We start from the raw sequence: 27,882 nt of genomic DNA, 5'->3' as shown, positions 1-27,882 counted from the left end.
TTCTTTATTCTAATGTCACCGGTTAGATTTTGCTTGCTTGTTTGTTTTGTTGATTAGGTTCCACTTATAGCTGAGATCATATGTTATTTGTCTTTCACCACCTGGCTTATTTCACTTAGCATAATGCTCTCCAGATCCATCCATGCTGTTGCAAAGGGTGGGAATTCCTTCTTTCTTTCTGCTGCATAGTATTCCGTTGTATAAATGTATCATAGTTTTTTGATCCACTCATTTATTGATGGGCACTTAGGTTGCTTCTGATACTTGACTTTTGTAAATTGTGCTTCTATGAACATTGGGGTGCATAGGTTCTTTTGGATTGGTATTTCAGGATTCTTAGGGTATAATCCCAGCAGTGGAATTGCCAGGTCATAAGGCAGTTCCATTTTTAGTTTTCTGAGGAAATTCCATACTGTTTTCCACAGTGGCTGTACCAGTCTGCATTCCCACCAACAGTGCACTGGGGTTCTCTTTTCTCCGCAGCCTCACCAGCACTTGTTGTTTGTTGATTTGACCACTTTGACCAGTGTGAAGTGGTATCTCATTGTGGTTTTAATTTTCATCTCTCTGATGGCTAGTGATGCTGAGCATATTTTCATATGTTTCTGGGTCCTTTGTATGTCCTCCTTAGAGAAGTGTCTATTCAGGTCCTTTGCCCATTTTTTTTTTGGTTTTTAAATTGGGTTGTTTGGGTGGGTGGTTGTATTGGCCTTTTTTTCTTAAAAATTTTTATTGGGTTGTTTGTCTTCCTAGAGTGGAGTCATAGAAATTCTTTTTTTGTTTGTTTGTTTTGTCTTTATTATTTTTTATTTTTTTAGATGAAAACTTTCTTTTTTCAAAAAATTATTTTATTTTTGTTGAAGTACAATTGTCTGCATTTACCCCCCACCACTACCCTCCACCCCAGCCATCCCCACTTCCCTCCCCTGCTTCCAATCCCCCTTGGTTTTGTCCACGTGTCCTTTATAGTTGTTCCTGAAAACCCTTCCCCCCATTATCCCCCACTGGGGGGATTACTGTTAGATTGTTCTTAATTTCAATGTCTGTGGTTATATTTGGCTTGTTTGTTTGTTTTGTCGATTATGTCTCACTTAAAGGTGAGATCATATGGAATTTGTCTGTCACTGCCTGTCTTATTTTACTTAGCATAATGCTCTCCAGTTCCATCCATGCTGTCTCAAAGGGTAGGGGCTCCTTTCTCTCTGCTGTGTAGTATTCCATTGTGTAAATATACCATAGTTTTTTTTCACCTTTTTTTAAAATTTATTTTTTTATTGATTATGCCATTACAGTTGTTCTATTCCCCCCTTCATTCCCCTTCACCCTACCCCCTATCCCCACCATTATCCCCCTTTAGTTTATGACCATGTGTCTCAAGTTCTTTAGATTCTATATTTCCCGTACTATTCTTGCCCCCCATCTATTTTCTATCTATTGTCTATGCTACTTATTTTCTGTACCTTCTCCCCCCTTCTCCTCCTCCCACTCCCCTGTTGCTAACCCTCCTTGAGATCGTCATTTCTATGTTTCCACTCCTGATCTATCTGTCCTCTTAGTTTGCTTTTGTTTTAGGTATGGTTGTTAGTAACTGTGAGTTTGCTGTCCTTTCACTGTTCATGTTTTTTTAACTTCTTTTTCTTAGGTAAGTCCCTTTAACATTTCATATAATAAGGGCTTGGTAATGATGAACTCCTTGAATTGGATCTTATCTGAGAAGCACTTTATCTGTCCTTCCATTCTAAATGAAAGTTTTGCTGGATAGAGCAATCTTGGTTGTAGGTCTTCGGATTTCATGACTTGGAATACCTCTTTCCAGCCCCTTCTTGCCTGTAAGGTCTCTTTTGAGAAATCTGCTGACAGTCTGATGGGAACTCCTTTGTAGGTGACTGTCCCCTTAGCTCTTGCTGCTTCTAGGATTCTCTCCTTCATTTTATCTTTGCTAATGTAATGATGATGTGCCTTGGTGTGTTTCTTCTTGGGTCCAACTTCTTTGGGACTCTCTGAGCTTCCTGGATTTCCTGGAAGTCTATTTCCTTTGCCAGATTGGGGAAATTCTCCTTTATTATTTGTTCAAATAAGTTTTCCACTGGTGGCTGTTCCTTTCCCCCTTCTGGTACCCCTATAATTTAGATGTTGGAGCGTTTAAAGGTGTCCTGGAGGTTCCTAAGACTCTCCTCATTTTTTTGAATTCTTGCTTCTTCACTCTTTTCTGTTTGGCCATTATTTGCTTTCTTCTGGTCCCCTCCATTGATTTGAGTCCCAGTTTCCTTTTCATTGCTATTGGTGTCCTGTGCAATTCCATTCATTTCAATTAGTTTCGCCTTCATATGTTTGTCTAATTTGTGGCTATAATCAACCAGTTCTGTGAGGATCCTGATCACCAGTGTTTTAAACTGTGCGTCTGAGAGTTTTGCTATTTCTTCATCGCTTAGATTTATAGGCTCTGGGGCTTTGAGATCTTCTTGAGCCATTTTTGGTCTGTTTGCACCCTTTAAGTATGAGGAGCGGAGCCTTGGACTCCCAGGTCGCTGGGTTGTGATGCTGTATGTGGGGGTGTGGTCAGAGCTGGGAAATGGCGGCTCCCTCTGCTGTTCCTCGCCGCTGGGTGAGGAGCAGCGCTTTAGGTAGTTCACCAGGGCGGGGCCACTCAGAGTTGCTGGGTTATGACGCTGTATGTGGAGGCGGGGTCAGAGCAGGGAAATGGCGGCGCCTTCTGCTGCCAGTTGCCGCAGGGACCCGCCGGGTTCGTCCAATTGCCCACTCTCTGGCTTGTCTGTCTGCACACAAATGCGCGACCACAGTCAACCGCAGCCCTGCTCCCTTGCTGTTTCCCCGCGGTTGCTCACTGGGTCTCTCCCTAGGTCCACCTGTTGCAACCCTGCTCCTGGATTCCATGCGCCTGAGTCCGTCTGACCGAGCCCTCCTGTGCAACCCCGCTCCGCCAGCTGCTGGTTTCGCCCTACTTACCGGTCAGGCTGAAGAATTTGTTGTTAACAGACTTCTGAAAAGTTCAATTTTCTGTGTTCTGGCTGTGTTTTCTGTTGCTAATATTTAGTTGTCTCTAAACTTGGTTGTGTGAGAAAGCACAGCGTCTCCACCTATGCCTCCATCTTGGCGGAAGTCAGGAATTCTTTATATATTTTGGAGATCAAACTGTTGTCTGAGATATCATTGGCAAATATGTTTCTCATATGGTTAGTTCCCTTTTCATTTGGCTGATGTTTTCTTTAGCCATTGCAGAAGCTTTTTGATTTGATGAAGTCTTATTTGTTTATTCTTTTCTTTATGTCCCTGGGTCTATAGGACATATTGGTGATAATATTGGTGTGTAGAATGTCTGACATTTTCCTGCCTATGTTCTCCTCCAGGACTTACATGGTGTTGTGACATATATTTAAGTCTTTTATCCATCTTGAATTTATTTTTGTGTATGGTATAAGTTGGTGTTTGAGTTTCATTTTTTTGCATGTAGCTGTCCAGATCTCCCAACACCATGTGTTGAAGAGGTTACTTTTATTCTGTTTTATGCTTCTGCTCCCTTTACCCTAAGCAACCTGAAACACCAATTCAAAAGAATTTATGTACCCCAATGTTCATAGCAGCACAATTTATAATAGCCAAGTGTTGTAAGCAACCTAAGTGCCCATCAGTAAACGAGTGGATCAAAAAACTATGATACATTTATACAGTGAAATACTATGCATCAGGAAGAAAGAAGGAATTCCTACCCTTTGCGATAGCATGGATGGATCTGGAGAGTATTATGCTAAGTTAAATAAATCAGGTGATGAAAGACAAACAATGTATGATCTCAGCTATAAATGGAACCTAATCAACAAAACAAACAAGCAAGCAAAATCTAACCGGTGACATTGAAATAAAGAACCAAGTGACAGTAACCAGAGGGGAGGGGGATAATGGGGTAGCGTGGGGAAGGGTCATCAAGGAACATGTATAAAGAACTTATGGAAGAGACAAAGCGGGGTAGGAAGGAGGGTGGGAGGTGGGGATGCATGAGATGGGGGGCAATGGAAGGCAGAAAGTGGAGAAAACTGTAGTTGAACAGCAATAAAAAAACAGTTCTTGGTTTTGACATCTGAGAGATATGGTAAACATTGTCTTTAGTATGTGGATGGACAAGCGATAACCATTGTTTGATGTAGATAGGTTTCCTATCAGAGAATTCTTTTCTTTGTAGGAGATAATCAGAAGAGTAGCTCCTGTAAGTAATTATGGACTGTGTTTTGGAAAGCCTTCACCTGTATACTAACTATAGGAATTGGTGTGGGAAAATCCCGTATCTCAGTAAACTTGAGTAGTTTTATGTCAACCTGGACTTGATCTGCTGTCTGATCTGCTGTTGATAGACGACTGTTACTGGGAATATATCATTGTTCAAAACAGATGCTGTCCTGTAGCAGGGACTTGGAAAAGCACTTAGAAATCACAAGCCTGTTATTTTTCCAGTGTGGCTGAGTATATTCACCAGGGAATCACCTCCACATTTATTCTCATTCTGCCCTACCCTTGTGTTTTGTATGGCTAATACTAATGGTCAACTGAGACCACTGGGTAACTTAGACTGTATGGGAATTATTTTTTAAAGGAAAAGGGAACTTGTCTAGATGAGCTGCACTAAATAGCGTATAATCCAGATTGATGAGAGGACGGTGTAGCAGGTGAGGTCTGCTGACTGATTTTGACTTTGCCTTCTTCTCGTAGATGAACTGCGACAAGCCATCGTGGTGATGATGAACAGGAAAGATGAGCTGGAGGAGGAGAACAGGTATTGTGATCTTCAGGCTGGAGGCAGGGCCTCTTCCTTTGACATTCTAGCTCTAGGACAGAGAGAATATCACAGAGGAAAGACATTTTGCTTTGTTGGCAAAATTGTGACCAATGATTTTTTATTTTGTCTGCAAAGTACCACTTTGGTATATATATGTAGTCTGAGTGTTAGGAAGGAATGAAAACCTTACAATCATGGCACCACCTTAGAACAAATTAAAAATTTGGTGAAGCTCTTCTAAAAACAGCCATATTGAGATACAGCTCACATACCACACAATTCATCCATTTAGTGCCTTCACAGCTGTGTGCAGCCACCACCTCGACTCTAGAACATTTCCATCAGGTGGCTGGGAACCCCGTACACTGTTAGCTGTCACCCGCCGACCCGGTCCTGCAGTCCTTCGAGTGGCCTTTAACTGAGGCCTGCCTACCATGTTCCAGGCACTTCGACTACTTGTCTTAGAGTTATCTCAAATAAGGGGTACTTCAGATAAGAAGGCATTTGAATTTTTTTCACTCCCCAAAAGCTCAGTGGCAGACACTGAGAGGGAAAAGGGTTTTCTTTGTCTTTTATTCCCAGTTGAAATCAGTGCTAGATAACCGGCAGGCATCATCCATGTCGCTGTGATCTGGCTGCCTGAGCTGGAGCTTCTCAACCGCCAGCACCTTGTCTTGGCTACACAGTGGTCAGTAGAGGGGTTTGCCCACGGGTATCGGGCTGCCTCCCTGGGGGTTAGGGGTGCTTTGGCTGTGCCAGTATTGTGCACGCACATGTCTGGGTGTTGGCTCATGTCACCCTTTTGTTGTTTTACTCGGAGCAAGAATTAAGCATCCATGGTGACATGTGATCATGATTGTTCTTTTTAAACCTTGTTTTGGGCCCTGCTTGACAAGCTTCTCCCTCATCCTTTAAATGCAAACAAGCATGATTTCTAAAACAAAAGAGAATTTTTAAAAGCAGAATCTTTAGATAGCACAATTTTCCAACTAAAACTTTCAACAAAGAGCTTGTTAGATATTGTAGGATTTTTCTTCCCTTGCTTCAGCGGAAGCTGTTGTCTTGGAAGAAGCTGTAGGTTGTCTTGCCTTGTGAGAAACAATAGTCACTGTCTGTCAAATTCTTCTTCCCAGAGAAAGAAAAATGTCATACCATGATTTGTGTCAGGGGGCCCCAGGCCCCAAGAAGGGAGTTTTCTCAAAACTCTAAGGAATACAGGCCTTGGAGGGTTTGATGAACAGTGGGGTCAGGGGGTCAGACACTTCTGCTTATGTTCTGATATCACATGGCAAGTGTCCTCTAGATTTGGGAGGCAGGTGCACCAAAGTCAGTAAATATTTTCTAGAAATGCCCATTTGAGGTCCAGTGAAGTAAATGGTCAGTGGAATCATATTTGGCTCACTTCTAGGTGCTAATTTATGGGTATCTCTGGAAGAGCTGCAATCTTCTCTGCTACTTAAGACCAAGGATGACAAATTCACAAGTGAATGTGTTTCAGAGGGTTAAAAAACTCCAAATATAATAGAAAATATGATATATGCAGTATCAAACTATACAGCTCTATAAAATTCTGTATATGCTTGTTTAACCTGGAGAGGGCAGAGGGACAGGGTCACAGTGCGTTTGGTGGGTAGGAGTGGAAAGGCGGGACGTCTGTCAGGTCATCTGAGTCCGGATTCCATTTTTAGGGCTCAGATAATTCTTTTGCTCTGAACTGACATTTGTTCCTTCGTTAAATCTCTTCTTCAGTGTGGCTGTGACAAAAGGGCCTGAGTTGAATGTGCTGTACCTTAGAGTGGGAGGTCTGTAAAGGGACTTGCCTGGGATTTGCTCAACACATTGCTACTCTTGATTTGAATAGAGATGGAATCATGGATACAGGGAGTGTTTTGATGGTTACTAGATGGCAGGAGGGTCTACGGAAATGAGTGAAGAGGGGAGGGGGTTAAGAAGTACAAATAGGTAGTTACACAATAGTCATGGGGGTGTAAAGTACAGTACAGGAAATGGAGTAGCCAAAGAACTCATACACCTGACCCATGGGTGTGAACAATGGTGAGGGGACTGCCTGAGGGAATGAGGGGTGCTGAGTGGAGGGGGCAAAGGGGCCAAATTGGGACAATTGTGATAGCGTAATCAATAACAAATAATTAAAATAAAATAAAATAAAATAATTAAATTAAAAAGCTGCCCACAGGCTATTGAGACATAGAACCTGGGCCACAGGTAGTTCCCATAGGGCTCATTTTAATTAGTACTCTGAGGTTGTTGAGCAGAATTTGGTACCTCCTTAGGTGTGTATTCATACAGGATGCAGACTTGAATTATGATTGATGCAGAGCCATATGGAAACCTAATAAATTAGCACTTGACTTAGGTAAATAGCTGTGTTCTGGGCTTGGTGGACGTAATGGCATCTGAACAGACAGGCTCTCCTCTTCCCAGATCGCTGCGGAACCTGCTGGACGGTGAGATGGAGCACTCGGCTGCCCTCCGGCAGGAGGTCGACACCTTGAAAAGGAAGGTGGCCGAACAGGAGGAGCGGCACGTCACAAAGATCCAGGCACTGGCAAGGTAGGAGGGCAGCGGAGCTGGGAGGTAGGTGTGGGGAGGCTTTATTAAAGCCCAGGCACACATTTACAACACTTTTTAATCAAAAGAAGATAGTGACCAATGGCAATAAAGTTTGTGCATTTGAAATTTTATTATTTTACTGAACACATATTGAATAACATGTATGCACATGGTTCAAAATATAAATGGTTAAAGTGTGCAATCTCCAGTGACCCAGTTTGCCTCTGGAGGTGGGCAGTATTACTGATTTCAGGATGCTCCATGCATACACAAGCTGAAGCGTGCACATATACTTTTTTGTTTCCCTCTCTGCCTCCCTTTATTCTTTCTTTCCTTAATGCACAATGGTGACTGATACTCCACAACACCCACTTCACATTGTAGAGATTGTTCTGTGTTGGTGTACACAGGGCTGCCATCTGTAATAGCTCATATTTCATTGACTGCACCAGAATTCATCTGACCAGTGTGCCAACAGCTAGGCATTGAGGTGGATTTTAGTCTTTTGCGACTTCTAATAACGCTACTGTAAATAACCATCACATTTATTATTTTGCTCTTATATGACTGTGTTTGTTGGAAATATTCCTGGAAGTAGAACTGCAGGCTCAAAGTTCTGTGCTTTTCTCAGTTGGATAGAGTTCATCAACTTGCCCTCCACAGAGGCTGAGCCGATATACGTTCCGCAGGAGAGGGGAGAGGGCATGACTGCACAGCTGTGCCACAGGGGTCGGCTCCAACCCCTGGGCCTTTGGTAATACTGCAGGTGAAAAATGGCTCTCGTAGGTTATTTTTCATTTGCATTTCCTTAATGAAGAGCATGGTTCAGCCTATTTTTATTTAAGAGCCATTTTATTTTTCTGTGGTTTTGTTTATGTCTTATTAAAGAAAACTATAAAAGTGAACCTCCTAAAATCCAGGCTTCCATAAAAACATGCATCTGTACAAAACTTGTTCACATAGAAAGCTATTTCCATGTACTGTACTTAATCTATAGCCTGTCATTGCTTAGCCTGGCTGTCTCCACCACTTAAGCTCCATGTTAACCATTTCTGTTTGTGCGGATGTGGTGTTTTGTTGAACTGATGCACTATACTAAAATAAGCATTCAGTGGACATTTGAGTTCTAGTTTTCCCTGTTTTAGTTAAGGTAAAGAGTTTATTGGATGCAATTTTAAACTACTTTAAAATGAGGTCAGGAGGTAGGCTGTGCAGGGGGGTGGGGAGTGAGGTGGCTCCCAGCAGTGCACACGTCGTTCCGGTGCCCGGTGCCATGCGTGCGGGTGTCACTGGGGTGACTGTTGTGTGTGTGATGGAAGGTTGGTACCGCCGTCCCATATTTAACTTCAGTTGGAACTTCTTTCTTTACATTTAAAAATGACGTCTCAAGGGCGTCAGAGACAGTTAAATGGCAATAACAAATAACAGTAATTGGTGCCCAATTTGGTGTGTTGTCAGCTGTACTGCCATTTTCCCTGGCCATGCCAGGGTTCTGTGGAGTAATGGTGCTTGTTCACAATGAAGGATGAAGTCGATAGAGACCCTGGTTCTGAATCATCAGAGAGAGACAGATATATTCTCTGTCACTTTCGGATTGTGTTAGGAGTCAGCTCAGCCGTGAGTCCCTGCTCCACTGCTTGAAGACTGTGTGCTTCTGGGTGAGCGGCTTAACTTCCACAAGTGTGCATTCCCTCCTTGATAAAACGGAAAGGCGAATCTTATTTATCCACCTGAGAGGATCGAATGAGGAAGAGTACAGGTGGAAGTACAGAAGCCTCTGGATATGAGCAAGCTATTGCAAGTGTACTTTACGGGAAGCATATTTTAGTATATGATAATTCTTAGAAAAATTTTAGCCTGTGAATGGAGTAGAAAAAATTTCCTTAACTAAGCAATTTTATAATCTGAAGTCTCCTCATTTAAACAATGGGTAACTAGAGTTTGAGGTGCCTAAAAGTTTGTAGTTTACAGGTAGAAGGAGCATCTGTAAAATAAGCAAATATTTCAGGAAAAAAACAGGAAGAAAGCAAGCAGAGAGGCTGGACATGTACATTTTGAAAACTTCCATTGCTGACATGTTCCAGGCAGAGTTAATCTTTGCCAACTGTCAGAACTTTCTTCTTGCCACAGAAGGAGCAACTGTCAGTGATATCAGATGATGGTCCTGAGTGGTCAGTTGTTCCTTGGGGCAGTGGGGCACAGGCAAGGTGGGGCAGTGGGGCAGTGGGGCAGTGGGGCTGGAGGCCAGGCCTGTGTGTGTTCATTGGGGCCACCCTGTTCTCAGGTCCATGTGTGCTCAGGTGGCAGGTATCATAATGTCGGTGGTTTAGCCTAGTGGTGGGTGGCGAGGATTCTGGCATTGGACTGCAGGGGTCTCACTGGGGCTGTACTGCTCATTAGTTGTGTGACCTTGAGCAAGTTAGTTAATTTCTCTGTTTCTATTTCCTTAGTTATAAATTGGGGACAAGAAAACTAAAACTCTGAGCTTCATAGGGTTGATAAAGGTTGATGCACAATAAAATGAGAGAGCATATGTCAGCTAGTAAATATGTTCCATAAGTGCTCAATAAATGTTAACTATCATTATCATTTTTCTTACACATAATAATTATATTACTACGAAACCTTGCCTAATCAGAAGTTATAGTTTAATGGCAGTGGTGCAGAAAGAATGAAGTACTAAGCTGTTTCAGACTCAAAAATTATTTATGCTATAAATACTCTTAAAGTGTATTTGTGTGTATGACTGTTTTACTGGCTCTGAGTATATGCTAGTTGTAAAACTGGAACATCCCTGAACAAACTGAGCATTTTATTACACATTTCTTTTCTTTTTCTTTCTTTTTTGCTCAAAATTAATGGCTTTCCTTTTGTGCTATCGTGGCCCAACCAAGAGCAAGGCCCCGTAGCCAGCCCAGTGCTTGTGTGGCCCCCAGGGGCTGCTCAGTTTTGAGGCAGAGGCATTACAATCAGTAGCAGTTCAGGAAAGTAAATCTTGTTCCCTAAGTAATTGGTTGCTTTACTTTCCATTGAATGACAAAAATGTGCGTATGAGCTAGGTGTTCACAGAAAAGATGATACACATCGGCATGAAGTACCTTTGAGAGAAGCATGTGAACAGGGTTGTTGGATTGTTGGGGAGATGTTTCTTTTTATGTTCATTGTATTAGTTATCTCTTGCTATGTAACAAATTGTCTCCAAACTTGGCAGCTTAAAACAACAAACATTTATGGTCCTCCACAATTTCTGTGAGTTTGGGATGTGGGAATGGCTCAGCTGATAGGTTCTGGCTCTGAGTTTCTCAAAGGTTGCAGTCAAGCTGTTGGCTGGAGCTGTAGTCATCTGAAAGCCTAAGCTCACTCAGGTCGCTGCTGGCAGGGGGCTTTAGTTCCTCTTCACGTGGGCCTCTCCAAAGGGCTGCTCACAACACAGCAGCTGGCTTCCCAGAGCGAGTAACTCAGGAATGAGAGAACACACCCAACATGGGAGCCACTTTGTCTTTTATAACCTAGTCTTGGAAATGAGACACGACGACTTCTGCTGTATTCTGTTGTCGTATAGCTCCACTGAGGTCCGCAGGCCCGGAGGCTGGGGTTGTAGGGGCTCATCTGGGAAGTTGCCTACCATGCCCACCAGGCTTCTCTTCCTCCTTGGGGCAAACACTGCCCCCGTCTTTCTTGGCAGGTTCTTCCCACATATCCCTCCAAACCTGTCCCTGTAGTTTGGTGTGACTGACCCTGCCACTGCCTGTCCTGGTTTCCAGAGCAGGACACATGATCAGGCCTGGACAGTGAGCTTGTTCCATTCCTTGGCCCTCATAGTTGGGTCAGAGAAGGGTGTGAGGCCAAACTGATACCATAAGAGTTGAAGATAGCATTCTCGAGTGGATATGAGGTATGCTAGGCACTTGGCATTGTCGGTGGCTGTCTTTGCTCTTACGTGGGAAGATCCACATGGTGACAACACAGTGGAGAATGAGGGAGAGAGAAACCCACAGCCCTAATGATATCATTTGAGCTCCTGGATCCAGTCTTTCCTGAAGCAATTTTTCTTCTGGACTTTTCAGTTATGTGAGCCAATAAATTCCCTTTGTACTTAAGCCAGTTTGTTACTGATCTTCTCTCATTTGTGACTCTGAGCCCTGACTAACGAGGCTTCCTGGTTTGGATTGGAGCAAGCCGTGTTTTCTCTGTGCTCCCCAACAGTCCGCCTGCCGGATCCACGGAGACACTCCAGTTTGTTGTGATTCACCACGATGTGAACACAGCCCACTGGATTGTTTGATGGAGCGCACTGTTCAAGGCCTTTCTCCGGTCTCTCCTGTCGGGGCCAGCCTCACTGTTACTCTTGTGTCACAACCTTGCTCTCCTGTTGAGGACCTCCGGTGCACTAACAAGAACTGTTGTTGGTTGTGTGACAGGAGCCGTTCCCCTTACCTTTCTGAGCCTCTGGCTCTTCATCTGTTTAAAAATTTAAAAGGTGGCTGGGGCCCTTCCATACTTTATGTAAGGATGCTGTGCAACTGTATCCGGGCATAATATAGTCTTACCTAGTATTCATGTGCCTTTGGCAGTGGAAGCCAAACCAGATTAGCTGGGGTTAGCAAGAATTTTGTGTGGCTATAATGGTCGGTTCCTTCAGGCATCACTGGGCCTGGGTTCTCCAGTGAGGTCAGTGCTCTTTCTCCCCTGCTCTTGGCTCTGGGCCCTCTGGATGCTTTAGTGCCTTTCCTAGGTAGGGCCTCTGCACACAGCTGCAGAGATGGTCCCTGGGAGCAGCAAGCCTCATGCAGGATCCAAAGAGAAGACACTCCTGTTCTTTTCTATATAACATTTTAAGAAGGCTCTTCAATGGGCATGTTGTAGCCAGGAGTGAGCATAAGTTTCCAGGGCTGTTAAGTCATGCGGGCAGATAAATCATGTCAGTTATGCCTCCTCGTGGGGTTGTGGGGAAGATTACGTGAGCTAATGCTCCTACGGCAGTCTGTGCAGCTCAGGGTCATCATAGGTGCTTAGTGGGTGCTCCCTGGGATGGTGCCTGGCCCACAGGTGGCTAGGCCAGGTCTGTGGATTCTTTCCTGTCCCAGCTTCTCTCTGCAACAGGCATCTTGGAGCCTTTTGCCACTGGCCTTCATCTGACCTTCAGTTCCTCCTGGTGTTATTTGTCCAGTCCTGCCTGCCCAGCATGTGTCCCTTTGTTTATAGTTCCCTGTTGGGCTGCTGAGCAGCAGTCTGCTGTAACACTGAACCATACTGCACAGTTGCAAAGGGAACACTAGACCACGGGCTGTAGGAGCCCTGCTCATATCGCTCTGTCCAGCCCCGCTGGGAGGCCTTTATTGGCTTTCTATGAATGCTTTAAATCCCAGTTTCTACTCTATTGCTCAGTCTTTGCCTTTCCATTGTTGTTGTTAAATTATTGGAGAAATATGGAGCCTTTTGTGAAAAAGGACAATAAATTTCTTCAGTGTCCAGCTAATGTCATCGATTGATTTTTGTCACAAGAAACAAATGGTCAGAGTTGAGAAAGTCAAATGTGGGAGATACTGGCTGGAAATCTGAGTCTTTCCTGAGTTAGGGATGATGGCCTTCGGACTCAAGAGTCTGGGCCTTTTCATTGCCAGCTCCCCTGTTATAGCAGATGCTCTGTTTTGCCAGCTCTGAGAGTAGCTGCTTGGGGCTCTGGGTTGCGAAGGATTCTGGGGTCTCATCTGTGCTCAGCAAAAAGAAGTGCTGTTACTGATGAGCCGTGTCTGCTGTGGACGTGGATATAGGGAGTGGTGGCAGGCGTGTCGGGAATCTGCTGTCCCTGTGCTGGTGCTGCGGAGCAGGGAGACTGCTTGAGAAACTCCCAAGGCCAAGAGGGCGGTGTTGCACAAGAGACTGAAAAAGGGAGAACTGGTTATTTTTTTTAACAAATTCAATTTGTCTGGTAAAAGAAACATGCTCTGGAGGAATATGTCAAACCGATTATGTAAAACAATGAAACTTTGCTCTCAGGTTGAGTAAAGACTAGAAATAAAGCCCAGTTTTTGTCTGTGCATCTTTCAAAAAACTAACATTTGCTTTATTGTCTGCTTCAAAAGGCCCTTGTTTGTGGACTGAGAGCAGATTCTTTCACTAGAAGGAGAGTTACTACTGCAGGGGACACCGCATCATCTTTCTAAAGGCTACTCTCCATTTCTCTCACACTGGAGGACCAGCCAATGACTTGACCTCCCCCCGCCCCCTTGATTGATGGTGAGGGTTAAACTCTCCCACACAACGAGGTTCAACCCTGACTTGTATAATCTGGTCAAGAGAATTCTCTCTCCTTTCCACAGTGATTGGGTTCAGGCTCGACTCAGCTAGATATGGTAATTGGACTTTCTTCAGAGAATGAACACGTGATCTAATCCTGGCCTGGGAGACCTGGTTGGAGGTTTCTCAGGGCTTTAGAGGAAGGTGGTCCCTTGGTCATGGGTATCTGGGGTGGCTCCCTTCTTCTGTACCACATACTCCGAGGGTATAAAGGCTGGAACTCCTTTATTCATTTTACCTCCCTGAGGGAGATAGCCTTAGTGTGGGCTTATGCTGTATCTTGGAATGGAGGGGGATGGGGACAAGGGAGCTGGGTCTGATGACATCACTGGGCTGCTGAGTCAACTTCTCCTGGAAGCCAGATTTTCCACTTGGGTGGACCAGTAAATCTCCTTTGCTATTTATTGCCAGTTTGAGCTGGGATTTCTGTTTCTTGTCACATCAAGAGCACTCATTGATGCAGAAGCCTTTGCCCAGCATCTCCTGCCTGACCATGACCTAGGTCAGGTCCCTCGGTGCTGTCCTGCCATGGGAACCAGTATCCCCCCCATAGTGGTAGTACTGGCAGTGGTAATTCTGTATTGTTCTTCCTTTTAGATAAACTCTGTAAGGGCAGTGACCATGCTTTTGTGCCTACCTTGTTTGATTCTCCTGTAATTAACGCAATGCCTGGGACACAGCAGGTGCTCTGTGATATTGGTTAAATGAGTGAGCAAACGGACCATGGTACCCATGATGTTGTCAGTTGGTCTGAGTCTCATTGGGATATGCTAGCTGTTTTAAAATCTTGATGGCTTTTCTTCTCTTAGCACAGTACAGTCACATTGAGCTTAGCTTCAGACATGCTAATGGCTATCACCTGCCCTCAAGTTACATTCTGGTCACTTTTTGGGCATTAGGGCTTTCTGGACATCCCTCAGCCATCCATTTAATTCTTACCACTTAGTGTAGGTAGATAGTGAGAACTACTAATAGCAAGGGATAGAAACCCACCTGAATCTGGCTCATGGGACAGTGCAGTTGACTGGCTCGTGTCACTTGGGAGTTTAGGAGAAGAGCCAGCCTTCTGGCCAGCTGGATCCAGGAGCTCAGGGGGTGAGGGGGTCAGGCAGTTCCCGTGTTGTTATACATCTCCCCTCTCTGTCCCTTGGTCAGAGCTTCATTTTCAGACCTGCTCTTCTCTTGTGATGACCAGAGGGCCCCCAGTAGCTTCAGGCATAAATCCTGTCAGCTTGGCAACCCTGTGGAAGGGTAGTGCTTTTTCCTGAATGCTCCAGAGACAGTCTTGGGATTCAATGTCACTTCCCTAGTGGGACGTGTTATTCTTGCTACACAGGCCTGGGTCACATCCCCTCTCCCACCCCCTGAAGCCAGGAGCTGGCTAACTTTTCCTCACTGACTATAGGGAACAGACACCTTTCCTCAAGAGGAAAATCAGGGGGCCCCTGTCATCAGATGGGGGCGGTGAAAGCCAGATAGGCAGTACATGTTCCCTGTAGTGAGCTCATCCCCTCATGGTGTTTGTGCTCTGTAGGTTTCCCAAAGTAAAGGTTCTGTGTTGTTACTCTTGAACCAACTGTGATCAGTGAGTCTTGACTTTAGCTGTTCTAATCTGTCGTCCAGTGTCTCTGTGCTGTGTTTTTTTTCATGTCTTTCCTTGCAGGGTCTGTTTTTTTAGAGTATATTTTATTGACTATGCATTACAGTTGTCCCTTTATTTTTCTGCCCTTTTCCCCCTCCGCCCTGTACCCCCTTCATCCAGCATTCCCTCCCTTTAGTTCATGTCTGTGGGTCGTACATATAAATTCTTTGGCTTCGCTATTTCCCTTTCAATTCTTAACCTCCTCCTGTCTATTTCACACCTACCAGTGATGCTTATTCCCTGTACCTTTTCCCCCATTCTCCCCCACCCCACTGCTTCCATGTGATAACCTTCTATGTTATCTCCATTTCTGTGATTCTGTTCTTGTTCTTGTTGTTTGTTTTGTTTCTGCTTTTTAGGTTCAGTTGTTGATAGTTGTGAGTTCCTTTTAGGATCTATTTTTTTTAAAAAGATTTTTAGACAGAGGGGAAGAGAGGGAGAAAGAGAGGGAAAGAAATATCAATGTGTGGTTGCCTCTCATGCACCCCCTACAGGGGATCTGGACCACAACCCAGGTATGTGCCCTGACTGGAAATTGAACCGCTAACCCTTAGGGTTGCAGTCTGGCACTCAGTCCACTGAGCCACACCAGCCAGGGCTCTTGTAGGACCTTAATATCTGATGATAATTTGATCTCATTAGCAGGCACTGAATCTGCCTACTTTGGCATCTTTAGATGTATGGTTGTATGGTTCTTAGTCTCAACAGAATCAGTATTCCTTTTTTTAGAAACACATTTGATAACAGACTCTCCTTTTACAAACCTGAAATGAAATTCATAGCTAATATATAAGGCAGGGGGAAGCAGTAAAACTGGAGGGCAATCCCCTCGTAGTACAGGCTTCCCCCTCTAGGTGAGTGTTCTAGGAACCCATCTGTGTCGGTACGAGCTGGTATTTTGAGAGGCTGCATTCGACTTTAGAGAATTTTCTTTGAGGATTATTCAACACATTTACCCAGTTCACGATGGGGATTTATGAGCGTACCTGCCCACACCACGCTGACTATTCAACAGCTTTTGACCAAAAAAAAAAGTCATGAGCCCCATTCCCTTGCCCCCATTCACCTGATCTTGCCCCTGAGTGACTTTTTTGTTTGTTTGTTTGTTTCTTTGGATGAAAACATTTCTCAAACGGAAACATTTTGCTGAAGAGGTGAAACAAAAAATGGCAGAAGCACTAAGAGGCATCAAAATTGACAAGTTCAAAAACTGTTTTGAACAGTGGAAAAAAATATCGATAGGTGTATTACATTAAATCAAGAGTACTTTGAAGGTGACTGAAGTTTAAACATGTAAGAAGAAATATACAAATTTTTATAAATGAATTCTGATTTTTTGGGTCTCGCCTTGTAACCTAACTATATGACTAACTTCTTAAAAAGTGCTGTAACATGCTAACTCTAATATGAAGGAGAAAGAAAAAGAAAGTAATTTATAATAGAAAGTAGATTTCAATATATATTGGCCAGGCATGGCTTTGCTAGAAAACATGAGGTGGTTAAGAGCTTGCACCTACTTACAATGCATAAATTTGGATTTAAAGGCAGTAAGAAGATCAGAAGTCATTCTTTATAAGCAGAACAGAAAATGAAAGAGTAGAGTCTGGGCGGACTCTAGGGTAAAAGCTAATATATTCAATGTATATTAAATGAATTAGATTGTAGGCTGAGGTTATTAACAGGGTTTTCACCTACACAAAGGGCAGGATGTAGGCTGCTCTTGGTTGTGGACTGGCTTGGCCTTTCAGGGCAGCATGCATCCCTGGCCCTACTCTGTAAATGCTGTGGGAGCAGTCCATCATCATTGTGATGTGCAGTAGTGTCTGCGCTCTTTTGCCTTGCTCGAACTTTGCTATATATTACACTTATCTGGGGAACTTTTATAACAGTCGTGTCTATACAGGTAGTACTTTTCCTCAGTGAGAATAGTTGCCTTAGTTCTTTCCCCAGTGTTCTCCTTTTCAATACCTTTGCAATACCATCATATTTTGTGTTTAGGAGTCTTCTGGTCCATTTTCAATCACCTCCCTTTTTTAGAGTTTTTGGTTAGAGACCGAACCCTGTTGAATTTCTGTAGTGCGTCTTAGCCCACCCTGGTTCTCCTGTCCCTCATTTCTCCTTGGGCATGAAGCTTGCTTCCCCAAGGTTGCTGGCTCTCTCACTTGGCAGAATCTCATCGGCTGAGTTGAGCTCTTCGTCATTCTTTAGCACGCCTTCGTCAGCAACTGACAGGTCTTCAATGACATACACCAGAGCAGCCAAGGAGAGCTGAGTGCATGGGGTGGGACCGGAATAAGTGCAAGACGCATGTGTCAGGGCAGGAGATAAGATGGCTTAGGAGTTTCCTGAAGTCTATGCTACTGAAATTCAGTGAAATATGGATGGCTAGTTAATACTCATTTGTTGATTCATTCATCAGATATCTATTCCATCTTAAACTTAGTCAAACAGAAATAAATAAGATGCAGCTGACTCTAACCTCTTGGTGTGGAAAACTGGGGGAAGGATATATAAACAAAGATTTTAACCTTGGGTGGACAATTCCTTATGCTCCAGTTGAGATGGCCATTGTTAGAAGGAAGTATAGTGTAATGGTGTGAGGCAAGCCTTGGACTTGAGCCCTGCTTCCCAGGGATGGGACCTAGGGAAAGGTGAGTGAGGTGTCAGGGTGCAAAATTTAAGGAGGCAGTCACTCTGAGGGTCATGCAAGTGCTTCTACCACATCTGGTTGTGTGATTTCATGTGATCATTTTATCCCTAATGCTTCTCATCTAGAACACTAGGATAATATTAATAATAATCTCTCCCTTATAGATACTATGCAAGAGCTGATGCATAAAAAGTGCTAAAAGCACAGTGAGTACCCTAAGTACTTAGTAAAAGCCAGCCATTATTATTATTGGTTTTGTGGAAGTAAATTATTATTCTCTTCAAGACTGCAAGGAGTCATTTTTTGGAGTTTATCTAGCCTGTTGTTGCTCACACGTAACTAACTTTCTCACAAAGAATTCTCTGGGTTGAAGAGCTAAGTGCCTTGTTTAGACTTTGCTATACGTTATAGTCACCAGGGGAGCTTTTAAAACTACATCCAGGCTGCCCTCCGGACCACTTAAGTCAGACTCTGTGAGGTGAGACCCACACTGCTCAGGTAATTCCAGGGTGCACCAAGGCTGATAACTGGTGGTTTAGAGCAGCGCTTCTCAGGTGCTCCTGGGGGCGGTAGGTTTCAGACTCTGTCAGCAGGTCTGGGAGGGGCCTGCTGCGTATTTCTAATGAGCTCCTGACACTGGTGATGCCACGGGTTCCTAGACAGCATTTGGAGTAGCAAGGGCTCAAACAGAATGCTAATAGTGATCTGAAGAGTTAAGTTCAGTTATTTGAGAATACTGGGGCTCTTAGTTGAAGGCACTTGTGATTTTTACCTCAGAACTGAGTTGAGAGTTAGAGTTGGTTGGTTGGTTGGTTGGTTTGAAAAATACAAAACATGCTGTGACCCACTATAAGAACTAGCACTGTTAACATTTGCCATTTTTGCTTTCAGTTTTATTTTTAAGGGAACTATACACAACATGTAGGCTTGCTTTTTTGGTGGGTTTTAAGGGATCTGCGTGTGGGATTTTAACATGAGCCCATCATCTCGCTCTTTGCTTTGCTCACCCAACACTGAGTGGACTGCTTTCGGGTTAAGACGCACACGCAGGTAGAATTCTGTCATGACTGGCCAGCTCGAGATCTCATGAGAAAGCTCCTGTTTTCATGCTGCAAACAATTACTTTTAAGTTGTAAAAAACAGCACAATAATCTTAAATGGAGAAAACAGCCTCAAATCTCACAACCCTAGCACAATTATTTCTACTCTTAGTCCATTTAAATACAATTTTTACACAGTTCCACCACCACGAGTGTGTCCATTCAGTTTTTATTGTTACTTTATGAATTTCTATGTAGATTTCAAGTTATGTCTAAAATAGAGATTTTTCTCCCCCAGAATATAAAGGCAGTACACAAATTATAATCCATAAATCTGAGAAGAACAGAAAAGTTTAAAAAAGAAAATCACTTGGATGGAATTATTATTTTAAGATTTAATTTTAAAATTTTAATTGATTTTTTAGAAAGAGAGAGAGGAAGGTTGAGAGAAAGAGAGAGGGAGAGAAAGAAACATCAATTTGTTGTTCCACTTGAAAAAAATCCTCACCCAAAAATACATTTGATTTTGAGAGAGAGAAAGAGAGAGAGAGAGAGAGAGAGAGAGAGAGAGAAACATCGATTGGTTGCCTCCCTTATGTGACCTGACTGAGGTTCCAACCTGCAACCTTGGCATATCAGAATGATACTCTAACCAGCTGGGCCAGAGCACAATTATTTTAAATGTATTTTATTTGTTATTTATCAGGCATTAGATCTCAGTTTATTTTATATGTACATTCATTTATTCATATTACATAATTCACATCATTCTGAATCCATAAATTGATCATCTGCTTTGAAAAGCAGTATCATGTCATAAACATTTTCTCATGTTTTCCACTTGTCTGGACATCACTTTTGACGACCCCCTGGAATTCTGTTTGGATGTGTCCTTGTTTCTCAAACCATTTCCTTAGGCTTTCCTCCCCACTCCACCTTTTAGGAGTGGTATTCACATGAATACACACATATACTTTACTAAGTTTCCTTGTCTAGATTCCTGGAAGTGGAGTTCCTGTGTTAAAAAGCATGAGTGTCTATAAAAAGCTCTTGATCCATATGTCAAAATCTTTTTCAAGAAAGAGTTTTCACCTGCCGTCCCTGCAGCAGTCTGTGGAGGGCCCGCCTCAGTGTCGTTTCAACGGCCACGCAGCACACCCCAGTTTACTTGGCAGTGCCACGTAGGTTAGGGTCTCGGTTGCTTCTGGTGTTCTGAGATTGTAGCAAAGCTTGAGATGCTTTCCTCCTGTCTGTTGCTCGTTTTTGCTCTATCGGTTTCGTCCTTCAGTACTATTCCTAGCAGTGTGATCACAGGGCAAAGGATGTGAATACTTTAATGGCACAAGTCAGGTGTTGTTCTGACCCCAGGGTCAGGCTGGAGGACCTGCCCACTAGAGATTCAGCTGATTCCATCGTCATTCATCACCTCTTTGCTTCGGCTTTTTTTGCTACTGTGGAAGGTGAAGGGATCCTTGGTGTGAATGAGTTTTCTTATGGGAGTTACAGACATGGGGGAATCCCCTACAGGTAGGAGAAGGAAATGCCACACCCTGGCCAGAGTGGCTCAGTTGGTTGGAGCATCATCTGGTAGCTGAAAGGTTGCTGGTTCGATTCCTGGCCTGGATGTGTAAGATCTCTGGTCTGGGTGCGTGTGATTCCCAATATGGTTGCATATGGGAGGCAACAAACTGATGCTTCTTTCTCACACTGGTGTTTCTTTTTCTCCCTTCTCCCCACCCCCTGAAAGCAATGAAAAAAATGTCTTCAGGTGAGGATTAAAAAAAAAGAAGGAAATGCCAAGTGAACTTATATTTATGGAGGCACCTTCTTAAACACCATGAACGGTGGAGAGCCGCATCACTTCTTCATAAGCCTTTCAGAATTTTGTGACCAGTGTAACTTTCTTAAATACCTGTCCATGTGGAAATGATGGACAGGAACAGGTAGCGTGGCATCTCTTAAAGCAATCGTGTTCAAGGGAAAAAGCCACGTGCTTGTTTATTTTCTGATTCCAGATCCAATCCAATCAAAGACTCAGATTTTGTTGACGGACTAAAATTTTTAGGGAGTAAGCAGCAAGGTATATTTGCATGAACATCTGCATTTTGAAGCACGTGCCCACAATGAATGGTTAAGTGTCAGAGCCATTAGTAGTTGGTGCCAGATGTTTCCTGAAAAATGTGCACCAAACATGGACTTAGGTGGCTCATCAAGATGCAAAAAATATGCAGCTGCTAAGGGAAAAGGGAGAAAGTTGTGTTTGAGACATTGCTTTAGCTCACCACTTTCCTCATCAAAGCACAGAAACAGGAAGAGATAAAAAATGACCAAGACCAATAAATATGATAAAACACTCATTAAAAGTGTTTACTTGGGTGGGGGGAGTGTGTTTACCTTTCACTGATGCCCCATTTGCTGTATTTTAAAATGAGAAGTGGGTAGAAAAGTCTAGAGGTATAACTAAGAACAACAGAATGGTTTTGAGGGGTAACAGAAGAGCCCAGGAAAGGAGGGCGATTGGAAGAGAGATGGTGCTCCTGAGTGAATGTCATTGTGTTACTTGAGAGAAATGCTTGTAATTATCAGCTGGTATTAGCTGATCCCAGGGCTGGAGCCCATTGCTCAGTTTAGCATCCTGGCTTTTCCTCTTTGCCTTAGGAGAGGCAGAGTTTGTAAACTGGTTATTCAGAGAAAATAATTTTTCAAACCTTGCCTTTCCGGTACGGTTCACAAGGTGGCAATTTCCATGTCACTGAACATGAAGCCTGGATCTTAAATATAGCCAGCATGTGAATGCCCTGCAGGCGGTGACAGTGGCGATGACATCATTGCCAAGCAACTTCTTGTTATTTTGGAGCCGGGGAGGGGAACAACAGGAAGCTCGGTGGAGGGTGGTGGAGGGTGGAGGGGAGGTATTCTTGCCAGCTGCAGTAATGCAGTTTAAAGAGAGACAACTGTCAAGTCTAGGGATTCTGGAAGTTTGCAAAGTTCTTGTTCACTGAACAAACAAAAGCTCACCGAGTTCATACTGGGTGCCAAACACAGACAATGTGCGGACTTGTGAGATGCTCAACCTGCCGCCACCCTGCTCCTGCTGCCAAACAGCCACCACACAAACATGTTCTTTCCAGCAGCAGAACTGTTTTCTCAAGTGCAGTCTTCCTGGGAGCCCCAAATGTAACTTTCCTAAGACCTGAAGTGGAGAGCGTAGGTCCTAGAACACCACCCACTAAGCTACAAACCCTCCCCTGTGGACCTTATAAAGAGGCAGTTTACAAATGATCACCTACGGCAGGAGAGATTTTCCTTTGGGTCCAGTTCTGTCTCATTTCTGGGGATGAGGAATCAGGAGTCGTTCTGGTTGAACTCAGTCCTCAGATGGTCTCCACATCTCTTCTCCATCTTGTGAGGCTCTTTTCTTCTCTGAGGGAATTTCACTGGGAGCAAAGTTAGATCTTATTAGATCTTCTTAAAAAAAAAGAAAGAAAATATCTTGTATTTCTTTTCATTCACTCACTTGTTTGTGAAACCTCCCCTCTTCCTTGCATTCTCAGATCCCCTTATTTTTCTCTTCTTATAAGGAGGTTACCTGCAAGTTGCTCAAAACAGTTTGTTACATTTTAGTGGTTTGAACTTACTCTGCTGGCAATGCTGAGGAGTGTGGGTTTATTTTTTTAGGGCACACTGTCACTCTAACTAAAACAGAAGAAGGGAAGAACAGGCACTCTGGAAGGCAAATAGTGGTCTATGTTCAGTGCCTTGACACTGTAAAATCTTACTACAAAAATTTACTTTTTTTGTTTGTGAAGTGACAACATAGCTTAACTTCTGTGGTCATCAGTATATTAGATTATCCCTGTGATGATGAACAGAATGGCTTTAAGTCAGGAAGACCTTAGCTCAAATCCGTGTGTTAAGCACTTGCTAGCTGCATAACCTTGGCCAAGTGACTTTACCTCTGTGAAACTCAACTTTTAAATAATCTGTAAAATGGAGATGATACAGAACCTTCTTATGAGTGATAGTGATGGTGAAGTGAGATGCTGCAGGTAGAGCAATAGGGCACAGTGTCTCAGGGACAGGAAGGGAATGAATGGGGGCCGTTAAATATCATCCTGTTAATGGCAAAACAGCACCATGTTATACCTTTTTTTAAATTAAATTACATTTTTTGAAATATATTTTATCGGTTATGCCATTACAGTTGAGTTTGGCTAAGAAAAGAAGTCAGAGCTGAGCAACTCAAATACAAGTGATAGTTTATTCAGAAAGTCACAGGGGTAGAAGAAGTGAGCCAGCTGAGCGGTGTGGACTTAGGAGACAAGTTACAGAGGCAAAAGAAGGACTCTTGGAGCTTAGGAGAGAGAACAGTGAAGGAAACATGTCTAGGGCAGCAGAGGGGGAAAGGTATGTGCACGTGCTACGTCCTTCATCTTAAGGGGTTTTATCTGTTTCCAAATGTGTGGCTTGGAAAATTAGAAAAACTTTTTTTGTTTTTTTCTTGTATCTTCAATGACATTTTCTTTTTTACTTTTAAACAATTTTTTATTTTAAAAAAGATTTTATTTATTTATTTTTAGAGTGAGAGGAAGGGAGGGAGAAAGAGAGGGAAAGAAACATCAATGTGTGGTTGCCTCTCAAGCGCCCCCTACTGGGAACCTGGCCTGTAGCCTAGGCATGTGCCCTGACTGGGAACTGAACTGGTCACTGTCTGGTTCTCAGGCCAGTGTTCAATCCACTGAACCACACCAGACAGAGCCAAAAATTAAAAAAATATATTTTATTTATTTATTTTAGAGAGGAAGGGAGGGAAGAAGAGAGGGAGGGAAACATCAATGTGCAAGAGACATATCGATAGATCATCTCTAGCGCACCCCCAACCAGAAGTCTGGCTAGTGACCCAGGCATGTGTCCTGACTGGGAATTGATCCAGGAACGTTCTGGCTTGCAGGCTGGTACTCAATCCTGGGAGCCACACCAGCTAGGGCCAGAGGTGGGGATTTCTAGGAAAGGTCTCAGGGGAGGATCTCAGTAGAGTATTAGCTTTGTCAGGTGTCTGGTCTCCATTGGTGGGTTGCTAGGTCATTGCATTGGGTCCTGATTTTGGCCCCGGTGTTGTTTCCTCTAGTTTTGCTGCTTTTTGGTCCTGGAGCTGAAATATAACCAAGGCCTAGATGTTATCTCTAGTTTGACCAAAACTCTGTCTCTGTGGTAAACGGACCTGAGACTTTGATGTGGATCAGAATCTTGTTGTCCCAAGGACTCAATGCTTAAGGGAGTGGTCATGCAAGGGAGTCATATGAGACTGTTCTCCAGCCCCCTTGTTTCTCCACTGAGGGGGTCTGCCACATGACTAGTGACGTGCCGGGGAGGGAAAGTCCGGGGAGAGTCTAAACCACATACCGTCCATGTGAAAGGCCAGGGGTCTGAACCATATGACCAGTGATAGGCTAGGGGAGGAAAGGTCACCCTGGGGGCCAGGCCCCGCCCTACAAGACTTGTGCTCCCAGTTGTGCCTGTTGTTAGGCACCCAGGCTTTCTGCCCTGGCGACTTTCTGTGACTGGCCTATTGTCCCCATTCTGCTCACGTCTAACAGCCTATTATTATATCGATCCCATAATCTTTAGCACCATCATAGGCAAGTATGGTTTCTAGATGCCAAGGATCCAAAGATGATAAAGACATGGTTTCTGTGTTTTAGAAGCTCCCAGAAGGACATTCTCGGCAGAGAGAAGAGCTCGTGCAAAGGGAGAGATGCACAAACCAGGATGGTGTGTTGAGGAAGCTGCAGGTAGCTCACACTGGCTGTAGTGCAGAGTCCTGGAGTCCAGGGTGTGCTTGTAGAATGATGAAGGAAGGTTTGGAAGGGTGACCCGGGGAACAGATTCCAAAGGCCCCAGTGAGAAGGGTGTCCCTGGTCTGTGGGTAGTGGGCATCTAGCAAAGGCCTTTATGCAGGAGGGTGATTGGTCAGGTCTGTTCTGTGTACAGTTCCCTCTGCCTGGCCTTCTGGAGAACTTGACGGAAGGAGGCAAGTCTTGGATGGGGTGAGTCTGGGTTTGGGGGTTTTTGGAGTCACTCAGGCAAGAGATGGTGCTGGGCCAATGACACCAGAGAGAAGACGTGGCAGGTAAGATAGTGGGTAGGATCAGCACTTATGATGCTGGTCATTCTGTTCTTGAGGGTAAATGTAAATGAATTATTTGCATAGCTCCTCCAAATAGGAGACCAGATCCAACCCAGGTTCTTGCTGGCACCAGTATTTTCACCGAGGGTGTTTATCTCATTCCTGAGCCTGTGCTTCCTTTGTTGACTTGACGCTGGTAAGAGGCAGGTCTTTTGAAGAGTGAGGCAGCATCACAACTCTAAAAATGCGTATCTTCTGGCAGGTTATCACCACCAGGAACAGTTAGGTAATGAGCTAATTGTTGCTCACCCATCACCCCCTGAGACTGTGTGCAGCCTGCATTCCTTTGTAATCACCATGGTCACTGTGTCAGCAGGCCCCAAGCCCCCTAGGAAGAGGTTTTCCCTGGGTCACCAGAGGGGTTACAGCTTGTGATTTTGCTTCATTTGTGCAGATTGAGGCTAATCTGTTTTGACTCCTTTATCTAAAGTGGAAATTACTGAGCTGGGAGAAGATGTGGTTTTTCAGCCAATGGATGACGCACTGGGATGGAAGGTGTGAGGCGGGATTTGACCTGGGTTTTCCTCCCAGGTTTGTTGCTAGTAGGGATGTGACCTTGGCTTTCAGAGGTCCTTAGCCAGGGTAAGATGGCTTCCCCCTTTTGCCACATAGCTATAGAGTGAAACTCTTAATATCTGCTTCTGTTTCTTATTGAACTTTTATTATTTTATGGCATTTTCCAAATACTTATGAAAGTAGGCAGAATACCTGTCACCCACCCTTAGAAGTTATTAACATTTTATTACTCTCTTTTCGCTATCCTTACCACTCACTGTCTGTAAATATTGGTTATATATAAAGCTTTAATAGTTAAGAATTTGAAAAATAAGTGTATACAGCACTATTCTCACATTTAATAAAATTAGCAATAATTCATTAGTATCATCTAGTTTCTAAATTCAAAGATCCTTAGTTGTCTCGAACTTTTTTTAAAAATTTTTTTATTGATTATGCTGTTACAGTTGTTCTATTCCCCCCTTCATTCCCCTCCACCCTACCTCCCCATCCCCACCATTACCCCCCCTTTAGTTTATGACCATGTGTCTCAATTCCTTTAGATTCTATATTTCCCATGCTATTCTTGCCCCCCATCTATTTTCTATCTACTGTCTATGCTACTTATTTTCTGTACCTTCTCCCCCCTTCTCCTCTTCCCACTCCCCTGTTGCTAACCCTCCTTGAGATCTTCATTTCTATGTTTCCACTCCTGATCTAGCTGTCCTTTTAGTTTGCTTTTGTTTTAGGTGTTTGGTTGTTAATAACTGTGAGTTCTGTTTGTTTTTACTTCTTTTTTTTAATATTATTTCTTTTTGTGTTCCTTTTTCTTTTTTTTTGTTCTCTCTGAGCTTCCTGGATTTCTTGGAAGTCTATTTCCTTTGCCAGATTGGGGAAATTCTCCTTTATTATTTGTTCAAATAAGTTTTCCACTGGTGGCTGTGCCTTTCCCCCTTCTGGTACCCCTATAATTCGGATGTTGGAGCGTTTAAAGATGTCCTGGAGGTTCCTAAGACTCTCCTCATTTCTTTGAATTCTTGCTTCTTGACTCTTTTTTGTTTGGCCATTATTTGCTTTCTTCTGGTCCACTCCATTGATTTGAGTCCCAGTTTCCTTTTCATTGCTATTGGTGTCCTGTGCAATTCCATTCATTTCAATTAGTTTCTCCTTCATATGTTTGTCTAATTTGTGGCTATAATCAACCAGTTCTGTGAGGATCCTGATCACCAGTGTTTTAAACTGTGCGTCTGAGAGTTTTGCTATTTCTTCATCGCTTAGATTTATGGACTCTGGGGCTTTGAGATCTTGCGACATTTTTGGTCTGTTCTGGCCCTTTAAGTGTATTGGACTCCCAGGTCGCTGGGTTGTGACGCTGTATGTGGGGGCGTGGTCAGAGCGGGGAAATGGCGACCCCCTCTGCTGTTTCTCACAGCTGGGTGAGGATTAGCGTCTTAGGTGGTTCACCTGGGCCGGGCCACTCAGAGTCGCTGGGTTATGACGCTGTATGTGGAGGTGGGGTCAGAGCGGGGAAATGGCGGAGCCCTCCACTGCCGCTTGCCGTGGGGACCCGCCGGGCCGGTCCAACCGCCCACTCCCTCGCCGGTCCGCCCGCGCACAAATGCGCGACCACAGTCAACACACAGCACCGCTCCCCCGCTGGCTACACCGTGGTCGCTTGCCTGGTGGCTCGCTCGGTCGCTCACTAGGTCCAACCCTGCGCCTGGATTCTGCGCCTGAGTCCGGGTGACCGAGACCTCCTGTGCAATCCACTTCACCAGCCGCTGGTTTCGCCCCTTACCGGTCAGGCTGAAGAATTTGTTGTTAACGGACTTCCGAAAAGTTCAGTTTTCCGTGTTCTGGCTGTGTTTTGTGTTGCTAATATTTAGTTGTCTCTAAACTTGGTTGTGTGAGAAGGCACGGCACATCCACCTATGCCTCCATCTTGGCGGAAGTCGTCTCGAACTTTTACAGTGGTTTTATTTGAATCAATTCTGATTTCACTGCTTAAAAGTGTATATCAGTTCATGTCATTCTGTGTTACACTCAGAAGCAAAAATCCACACTCCTTCCCATGGTGTGAGAGCCCCTGTGATCTGACCTGTGCCAGCCTGCTTCCCACTGTGGCTCTTGCTGGGTCTTCTGCCTGGCGCCTCCTAGCCCAGGTCTTTGCACGGCAGCTCCTCCTCCTCGTCTCTGGAGAGGGCA

The 27,882-nt window shown here is 44.0% G+C and overlaps 1 protein-coding gene across 4 annotated transcripts in view; it reads left to right on the top strand.

Annotated features, from left to right (window-relative positions):
• SNX29 (sorting nexin 29) overlaps positions 1-27,882 on the top strand; it is a 569,005-nt gene that overhangs the window by 151,290 nt on the left and 389,833 nt on the right. For all 4 annotated transcript variants that reach the window (XM_037151196.2, XM_053672142.1, XM_037151198.2 and 1 more), the window contains 2 exons: positions 4,723-4,786; positions 7,235-7,363. In XM_037151196.2, coding sequence (XP_037007091.2) covers positions 4,723-4,786; positions 7,235-7,363 — 193 coding nt within the window. The remainder of the gene's footprint in view (positions 1-4,722; positions 4,787-7,234; positions 7,364-27,882) is intronic.

Source organism: Artibeus jamaicensis, unplaced genomic scaffold (genome assembly GCF_021234435.1).
Source record: "Artibeus jamaicensis isolate MK-2021 breed Jamaican fruit bat unplaced genomic scaffold, CSHL_Jam_final contig_729, whole genome shotgun sequence".
Lineage (NCBI taxonomy): Eukaryota > Metazoa > Chordata > Mammalia > Chiroptera > Phyllostomidae > Artibeus > Artibeus jamaicensis.
This window is presented reverse-complemented; position numbering and strand designations above follow the sequence as displayed.